This window comes from Acyrthosiphon pisum, chromosome X, assembly GCF_005508785.2.
Source record: "Acyrthosiphon pisum isolate AL4f chromosome X, pea_aphid_22Mar2018_4r6ur, whole genome shotgun sequence".
Lineage (NCBI taxonomy): Eukaryota > Metazoa > Arthropoda > Insecta > Hemiptera > Aphididae > Acyrthosiphon > Acyrthosiphon pisum.
In genome coordinates, this window is record NC_042493.1 from 95,324,244 (window position 1) to 95,334,751 (window position 10,508).

Here is a 10,508-nt window from a genome sequence, read left to right on the forward strand (position 1 = left end):
AAAGAACTGCTAGAAAGAGTAGATTTAGATCAACTGTTGTGCCTGATCCTCCTAATTATGATAAAAATAGTGATGAGAACAGTTCTGATTCTACAGATAGGTCATATATTATATAATTTTTTACTATGATATAGTTAATAATGTTAAATTTTTTTTTAATATTATATAATATGTATATTTATTTTCAGTTGATGATGAAGACCGTGACCCTATGTACGGAAATGATGGCAAAAATATTAGTAAATGTTTATTTTCAGTTGATGAAGAATATGACCATATGTACAGCAATAATGACGGCAAAAATAATTGTAAATATTTATTTTTTAGTTATGTGTGAGATATTCAATTTAGATTTATAATATTGCTGTTATATAATATATACCTACTCAATACCTGCTATATATTATAATTTAAATTTAATGTGATTATGTTTACAGTTTCAATGGGTGCATCTAATTCTCCAGACTTATGCAATATAATTAATACTGATAATAGAAAAATTTTGTTTCAAAGTCAGCCATTATTAGTTGAAGAACATGAAGACAATATCTGTAAGACAGTTTCTTTAGAAAGTAACCTAAACCGTCGTGAATGTCTTCCAACGCCCAAATGTGTGTTTTACTAAATGATTTTCTTATTTGTCATTTTTATTTACTCCTTTTTTATATTGTATCATGTTTAATTATAGCTGGTAGTAAAAGTCTTGAAAAGCCATCTTCAAAAATGAGTCATGATGATTATCAAACACCACAACACTATGAGTATTTGAGTACTATTCAAAGCTCTTCAACAGCTCATACCACACCCATTACAAAATGTTTGTGTTTATAAAAAGCAATCACTGAGTCTTGGTTTTTTAATTTTAGTTTTAATATAATTTTCTTTTTATTCATCAGATGTTCATAGTACACAAAAAAATGAATCTGTTAGTAAAAAACGAACAACAGAAGAGCAAGACAACATGAATAAAAAGCATATATGTGAAAACGCTGATGGTAATATATAAGATTATATCACAATATATAAAATATAAAATAATTTATTCTAATAATGTGACAATTTCTTAATATATTGTATTTATTATTTATAAATATATATTTACAATTAAATTAAAAAATGTTGTTTTATAGATCAGCTGAAAATGATGAACAAGGCAATAATTGGTCTTAAATATGAATTAAAAAGTGTATCGTATAATATTGATTCCTTACAAACCATGACTAAAAACATTATGGATAAACTGTCCTCGATTAATTCTTTGCCTCAATCACAAGATAGTGATGAGTATAATGCTACCATTGCAGATACACTGTGGCCAATTCAAAATGAAAATGAGCTTAATGAACAAGAAAGGTTACTAAAGGAGGATCTATCAGAAAGAAATATAATAGTAAGTTGTAAAATGTATAACGTTATTTGTTTTAGTCATTCAGTTAAAAAGTGTAATTTTGGTCTGTTCATATTAAACTCAAAATTATCAAAAACATTTAGTACATAAGTTAATTATTTTTCCATACAAAAATGTATACAGCATAATATAATATAATAAAATATATTTTAAATCCCTGCAGATCAAGCAGTTATCCAGACATTCTGGCAAAACAATTCAAGAAACAATAAGACGTATTATGCAGAACATGTTTAGCGATGAACTGCTGAAAGATTATTCCTACTTAGGATTTAAAGGAAAAAATGTATTCTCTACATTAGGTAGTTGCAAATTAATCTTTGGTGAGTAAAATAATTGTTTGTGTGACAATAATACGTCATTTAAGTATACAGAATATTATTTTTTATAATAAGCATTATTAATTTATATAATTAATATTTTTTATTATTTGTAAATTAAGTAATGTATTAATATTTTTTTATTTTGAATCATCATTTTTAATATATTAAGAAGTTAAGAAGTTTACCTTTTTTTTTTTTGTACCTGAATCTAATAATATTATCATCTTTCCCTTTTCAAATAGAAGATTAATTGCCCTATTAGTTTCAGAAATTTGTTTGACATTTATTTAATATGCTTATATTATAATCTGCAATATATTATTTGAGAGATATAAATACTAAATTAAAGTTTGGTTCATATTTAAAAATTGTTTCATCTCCTGTATATTAACTTCTAATCAACAATATGGTTGATACAATTTTATTTGTGATATAAATTAAATTACTTTTAAAAAGAAATGTAAAAAAAGTTTTTGTAAGTGAGAACTTGAAAAATATATAGGTTTTTTAATAAAACTGAATATAATATATTTTACAAATTTCAAGCTTATTTAAAATTACATGATTTATATGTAACCGTTTAAAATGAAAAGCCAATTTACGTATAATTATATATGAGTCATAATAATGTAATTTATTTGGTTCCTATATAATATTAAAAAAATAGAATTTTTTTGATGTTTCTAAAAACTAACTATTTGTGTTTAAGTAATTAAAAAGTGTAAATTGTTACATTCAAATAATTTATCATTGCTGTATATTTTTCTTAGATTTAATCTATAACTTTTAACTCATTGTATTATTAAATCTGATTTTAGATTCCGTAAGAAAAATTCAAAAAATTTAAAGATGCTTGTGATCTAGACATATCTCTCGGAATAAAAAATTGGATGGCACAAGCGTCCAATAGGATAAAAAAAAAAGAAAACATTATTGCTCGTTCTATTAATTCCTCAGCTACACATCAATAATTGAATATGCTAAATGTTAATTATCCAAATAAGTTTTTTTTATTTTTAAATAATTTACTATAATATAATATAAATTACATAATATTATATTCATATATAAGGAAAATAGTGATTTTTTTTTTTTTGATTTTTTTTTATTGACATTTTAAATAAACAGTATTTATTACAAAAATATGTTTAATTTTTTATTTTCCTTAGTTCAATTTATTTATTAGATGGTAAACATCATTATTAGTAATTTTTGTTTTCATACTATTTTTATTTTACAAACATATTATAATATGTTTTTTATCATGTATCTACAATGTAGTATGATTATATGTTCTAAATATTGATATGATGTAGTAAGAAAATATTTTCATAATATTTGAGGACAATATTGGTACAATGTAATAAGAAAATATATTCATAATATTTTAAGTAATATTGTAACAATATGGTACAGCAATATATTCATAATATATCTGGAAAATATTGATACAATAAAGTGATAATATATTTTCATAATATTGGAAGAACATGCTGTGGCAACATGATCTTTTCTGCCATCACACATTGTCACCATATATCTTTAATATGAAACTCACTAAAAAACCATGAACAAACAATATTTAAACAATGTTAATATGTTATTAAAACATATAAATTATATATGTGAACAATATTTCATTGCTGTGTGGGATTTACTTAGTAATATCATAGACCCATGACTGACTGACCGTCTTCGCTCAAAATAGTTTTCTTATACAATGATATTATATCATTGAATTCAAATTTAACACAATCCATTACAGTGACCTACGTGTAAACTACTGTAGTACAGAAAAGAGACACCCACTCAACCACCTTTTTTGTTTCGCGACCATTTTGAAAACTGCTGTGAATTTTGGTTGGCATTGATTATTATGGTAGATCAGGTACAAGCAAATTGTCGCGTTTACACGGCCTTAATTAAAAAAACAATATCTTAAAACATAATGTATGTTTGTAATTGTAACTTATATACTCAAAAACTTTTCTCAGAGATTGCTTTTAGAGTTTTGGAAAAATTTAGGGAGTAAGTAGTTTAGGCCATGTTCTAAATCCAATCACATATTGGTTGCCCATATAGGCTGAATTATTTCACAAAGCTAAGTAGGTACTCTGACGCTGATTTGTCCGTAAACTGTCCTACACTAAAACTGAGATACACCTATATTCGCACATGGGTTCTTCAGCTAGTATAATATATATTATTATATATAGCACGAATCGACACACCTTATCAACAATTTTCTTTGTCGTTTGTATAACTGTTGAATATAATTTAATATTGTATAAAATGTTATCATATTGTGCAACAACAACAACATCGTTAATATTCATTATGTAAAAAATCATGCGTATAATATATATCGCGGTATAATTATTAGCGAATCGGATATTTTTAAACAGTGGCGTGAGACTTAGGTCAGTATAGGTCACTTGTATATAAGGCCGACTTTTAGTATACTCGTACTACATTATAATATTACCAGTACTGTAAAGAATACTTTTAAAAAGTACTTGAGTAAATACTCAAATAAATTTTTTTTAAGTGAATAATATTATTTGAGCGTAGCTACGTAATCATTTAGAACTCCGCCTCATCTTGTCTTATCGACGGTATAATATGATCGTGGGAGAATGCTATACCTATATAGGCTATAATAATATACGGCTATCGGGCTATACAGTCTACACATTTAATTGACACAATCATTATGAGAATCTTTTATTATGATATACATACTTACATGTGACGTGTGTGCCCACTTCTCAGACAAGGTGTTATTATTATGATACATTAATGATAAATTACATTATTAATAACTTTAAAATATGCATTAACCGTCAGCCATGCCAATAACAAAATCACATCGAATCATTTATTATTTTCTGATTGTCCGTGAGATCTTTGTGCTACCTTTGATCCGGCACCGGCTACAATATTATGATAAAAAAAACTTATTTATGTAATTATGTAGGTATACCCACCAAACAAATATCTAGGATAATAATTGAATCAATTTTGAAAATAAAATAATGCTCTTGCAGTATATTATGTTAATAAATTATAAGTTATATCTAAACGATGTATATAACTATTTTTAATGACCGGCGCTTTTTGAAATTGCAGCCTTTGCCACAGTTCTTTGCTGCTGAGCCTATTTATAATTTATTGTCACTCCCATAGTCCCACGAATACCCAAATTATTAATATGAATAAAACATTATTTTTAACGAAGTGTAATAGGCAAGATATTTTATTATAAGATATATTTAACATTATTTAAAAAATGCTAAATGTATTATTATTATTTGTAGGTAGATTAGGTACATAAACTATAAATTATACAAAAGTGGGTTTACTTTGCTTCACACTGTCTTGGTGTCTAGAGAGTCACTGTAATAGATGTGTTCAATTTGAATTCAATGGTATTAAATCATTGTAGGTATATGAAAAACGTTTCAGTCTATAATATTACCATTGAGTATATAGGTATAATATACTATTATACTAATAAACAGTATATAGGTACTCAATGATGTTACTAAGTATATTTTATGATATTATTGTGATTAAGGTAATTATTTTACTATTATTTAGGCATTACTCCATTAAGGTAGTTTGTAGTTTGTACCTACTACAGTAGGTTAAATTAATTTTTCCAAACGAATTGCATTTGAAAAATATGTCATTACTGACTACTCTTGTATGTATAAAATATTATAGTAGGTAGAGTATACACTAAAAGTTTCAAGTACCCATGAATAATATATTTTTTAGATTACAACAAAATAACTAAAATCGTTATTCGTGATTTTAATATTTATTTGTAATTTCGTTCAAATTTGAAGTTAAAATGTCTGTATAATTTGATGAATTTTGTATAAATTCTAACTTCAGACGTGCATAAAAAATGACTTTTGATTAACGCAAATTTTTTTTTTAAATTTCTACCAACAACAACTTGAGGAACATATTGTATTACATTTTCAAGTTTTATGACTGAGTGAAAATTTTTTTATCGACTATAGTTTTTAAATAAAAACTCATAATAGGTTCAAAAATAATCAACATTTTTTTGGGTGTACATAAAGGAAATGCCAATATAAACATTCCGTGAAAATGTATCTACGCTTATATTTTTTTAGGGATACATACACCCAAAAACAAACTCGGGTTTGCATAAAAATCTTAGATACCTATGTAAAAAAACCTTAATTTATTGTTTATTTTCTTACTGACGCTTGGAAAAGTACTGGAATTTTTTTAATTTTCACCCCTAAAAATACCAACTACATTTATTTTCCTACCAAAAAATATGCTGAAGTATAAAACTGAAACATTTTTGTTTGGCTCAAAACACACACATAATTATTGTAAAATCAATACATTCATCGCTCCGCTTAGAATCTAAAATAGAACTAGGTACCAACAATACTTATTATTAATATAATAATTCAACTATGAAGTAACTATTATAAGTGAATAACTATTAGGTAAGTAAATTATAATTACGTATATTGTCACTTCTATTTATTCATTATTATTGTCTTAATATCACACACCTATATATTGTAATATTGTATAACATGTATTAACATAAAAGTTAGAAGCTAAGTATACGGAATAATTAACATATCATAATATATAACGAAAAACCATAAAATATGTGCACCAAATAAAACATCATGAATCATTATGATGAATATACAAATATAATCAAGTAAGTAAAAATCCATCATAGGTGGATTATGACAAACTTGGTATAACTTTGATACTTTAGAGTTAAATCATACACCCACGTACAAACAGCATGGGGTCCGGTAGATCGCGTAGGTAGATTTCCTACCTGATAATATACTGCTGCGAATCAGAATTTTTATTCAGGGAAACGAAAAAGTTAAGATACATTTTGAACACCATACACCGAATATTAAATAACGAATTGAAAAAAGTTTGAGTCAAATAGAGTTGGTACATTTAACGGGCAACGAAGTGCACGGGATCAGCTAGTTAGCTATATAAAAGTTAAACATTAAAGACTTATTCCTTTAATTTGATGAAACTACGTATATTTAATTATTATATTTATTCAATGACACAGATCCTTTAATTTAAAGAAAGGAATAAATTAATGTTTTTGAAATAAAAATAACTTTAAAATTATTACAAATATTATTTAATCTAATATAATAATTAGTTCCCAGTAGTACTCAAAAACATCTGGGAAAACAAAGCTTTTTGGTGAAACTCTGAAAAAAATGACGATTTTATTAATTTGTTGTAATTCAAAAACGAATATAGTAGAGGTTTCTACTAGAATTAAAAATAGTTATTTTATCATTTTCTATATATTATAACATTTTCAAAATATTTTTAATCGATTAGAGTACAGTATTTTTCATTGGGTCGATATGCTTGTAAATTTAATACAAGGTTCCTCATAAAAATAGTTCATAATGTAACCAAAAAATGTAAAAATATATGAATAGGTACAATGTTTTTTTTTAATTAGACATTTTAAGTTTAAATTTGGACAAAATTATAGATATTTAAACGAAGAATTACGATCTTAATTAAGTACTTCATTGTAATTTAATAATTTAATATCTCATTTAATATTGATTATAAGTTATAACCTAATAATTTTATATTTTGAATAGTTTTTTTCTGTACACGCAGAGTCGATATTAATGGTCATGTCTATAATTCGATAGATATAAAAACAAAATATTTATAATTTTTATAAAACTCTTATGCATACTTAATACTGTTTTAATATTATTCAGTACCTAAAAGGTCTCTACGTACCCATATGTTATTAAAATACATATATATATATAATATATAGTTGTTTGCTGTACATTATAAATTATTATACTTTATGGAGGTAGGTACCCATATAATATGTTAAATTGTTGCGGCATAATATTTTTTAGCTATGTATATTACTACTACGTATCTAAATTGATATTATTATCTGAATTAAAAAATTAATATTTTACTAATTCCTTCCGCTTTTGATCCGAGCAATGACATCGATATATTTTATATTTATCATTATAACATTTAGGTTGTACAATTTATATAATAACATGTATAGGTAATATATACATATAATATTATGTTTTTTTAACAGCTTGTATAATAATTTACAATGCATATATCTATAGTTATTTCAAAAGGGATTATTTTGTACATTGTTTATATTGATATATCTTTTATGGATACCAATTATGAAACGTAGGTACCTACTATAAATTATAATATAGTTAGGTATTGTCATGTCCCATAATAGGTCACGCATTGAACTTATTTTTAACAATCCATACTCCAAAGTATTGAAATAATATATAAATTATAAATATATTATAATTTTCCTACCGTATTAATTCATAAATTATAGTTTCATACATTCGTTAATCGTTTTGAACTGATCTTTTTATTTTAATATAGGTAGGTACATTGTACCTACCTGCAGACATTGCAAACGTTATAATAACGTTACGATTATAACCAGAGCTAAGATTTGTATACAATAAAAAAATTGTAAAATGTGCATTTTAATTATTATAAGATAGATACAAAAACATAGTTGCAAAAAAAATATTTTTTTATTGAAATACATTATAATTGAGATTTGAGATCATCATCATTTTTAATTTTTAATTTGTTTGTCGCATGCATATTTATTAATTATTATTTTCGTAATACAATTTATAATTTAAACATTCAACGTCAACAGTGTAAATACGTATGCTACATTATACGACCACATATTTTTTGTCTACAATTCTACAACAAATGTTCGTTTTTTGGCACTTTCATTATTGACTTTCGGCATTTTTAAAACAAAAATCACACTAAAAACATTATAACAGTCTAATAAAATAATGTTGATGCACGGACTGCTGAACGCCTGAACGGTTTGTACGACACATAGACATTATTAGGATTGTGTGTAATAGGTACAATATAATACACGACAAATTACATCTTATCTTGGATTTTATATAGATACCTACATACTTTTATTTTACTAATTTTGTCGAATACTGTACCATAGGATTTTATATATAAAAACAAAATTTATGTTGTATATATCTAAGCTCAATATATCCAACAACATGCAAAATAAAAATAGTACTTACCATTTTCATCAGAATAATATAAATCGTGCACATTACTTACTAAAACTCCATTTGGATTTTGGACGTAGCAAAAAAATACGCTGATGCATACAAAACCTAGCTCTGAATATAACGTTTATATTTGACGAAAAAAAAAACGGTTGAAACTTGTAAACGTAATATTATAGCCTATAGGTACCAACCTATACAATACGAAGAAATAATTAAATACCACATACTAAAAGATAACTTTCGATAAGCGATCGCGTTTTTTTTTCGTCAAATGTTGATTCTATTATAGGATTTCCATAAAAAATGCATATTGATATAATGATATGAATAGGAATATCAAAATCATGTATAATATGCCCAATAAAATAGAAATATGCATAAATATGCCAAATAGGAAAAAAACCTCTAAATATGCAAAAACGTGCAAAATAAGACTTCACATATTTAATCGTTGTACCTTGAAATGGACTTCTATGTCATCAAGCATTAAATACAACTTAGCAAGATTTATATGCAAGTGCGTAAACTTACGAGCCCTGGTTATTAACAACTTACGAGAAACCTGTACTATTATTACATTTCTAAGTTTTTTGACCAAACGAATAACTATATTAATTGAAAAGAACTAGTTATAATCGAAAATGTCATATGCCTAAAAATAGCTCAACATGACTCAAAATATTACGAAATTTATGTGGTGTAGGTAGGTATCTATAGAAAATTCTGAAATAAACATTCAGTGAAAATATCATGTATGATGTATCTATGAAAACTTTTTTTAGAGATGGACCAAAAACAAAAATCGATTTTCTTAATTTTTTTTTGCTTGTTCCGGAGCTTTTAGAAACTACTGAAAATGTTGACCTCCCGCGAAGTCTCGAATGCACCTACTAGTTTCAATCGGAAAATATACTGAAGTTGATTGAAGCATTACTTTGACTAATTATAGTGTACCTACCTACAAACAAAAATAATTATTAAAAAAACATACATACATACATTACAAATCAATACAATCATCGGTTTGCTCGGAATCTAAAATTAATATTTTGGATTCATAGACGACAAAAATGCTCAAATAATGGATGAATGGCTTTAAGAGGACGTCACACCCGCATGTGTTGTCTCCGTCTTACAAATGTACCTACAACATAGCAAAAACTGTTTTGTGTTTGTAGTAGTCTCCAAAATGTCTGAACATATAGGGTAGAAAATTATCTATGCAACATCGTGCCTATATTTTAGATAACATAAATACAATAAAAGTTATTTGATCTAAACGTTTGGTTTTTAGATTCTGAGTGGAACGATGAATGTATTGATTTTACAATGATGTGTGTTTTTTTATTTTTTTTTTTATTTTTGTGTCTGTCATCACGTTTTAGGACAGTAAAAGTGCTTGGATTTTCTTCAACAGTACCTTTTCTGATAGGAAAGTGAATCTAGTTGGTACTTTGGGGGGTCAAAAGTAAAATTTTTCCAATAGTTTTCAAAAGCGCCGTGAAAAACAAAAGAAAAATTAAGGAAAAACGGGAATTTTTACGCAAAATCTGTTTTCGAGAAAATCGATTTTGGTTTTTGGTGTAACTTTAAAAAAAATGACCGTAGATATATGAATTTTGACTGATGTTTATC

The 10,508-nt window shown here is 25.6% G+C and overlaps 1 protein-coding gene across 1 annotated transcript; it reads left to right on the forward strand.

The window, feature by feature from the left end:
• The first annotated feature begins 6 nt into the window (after nucleotides 1-6).
• LOC100571727 lies at nucleotides 7-2,749 on the forward strand. Its single transcript, XM_016800830.2, has 8 exons — nucleotides 7-100; nucleotides 189-308; nucleotides 438-611; nucleotides 689-817; nucleotides 897-995; nucleotides 1,131-1,390; nucleotides 1,572-1,731; nucleotides 2,550-2,749. Exons 1-8 carry the CDS (start codon nucleotides 58-60, stop codon nucleotides 2,576-2,578), a joined length of 1,014 nt encoding a protein of 337 aa, XP_016656319.2. The 5' UTR covers nucleotides 7-57; the 3' UTR covers nucleotides 2,579-2,749.
• The last annotated feature ends 7,759 nt before the right edge of the window (nucleotides 2,750-10,508 follow it).

Bases quoted from the DNA above. Each gene is read 5' to 3' on its own strand.
- LOC100571727 (XM_016800830.2), top strand. From the start codon at position 58: ATGATAAAAATAGTGATGAGAACAGTTCTGATTCTACAGATAG. The intron at 101-188 runs GTCATATATTAT...ATTTATTTTCAG, and splicing joins AGTTCTGATTCTACAGATAG to TTGATGATGAAGACCGTGAC. The intron at 612-688 runs GTGTGTTTTACT...GTTTAATTATAG, and splicing joins ATGTCTTCCAACGCCCAAAT to CTGGTAGTAAAAGTCTTGAA.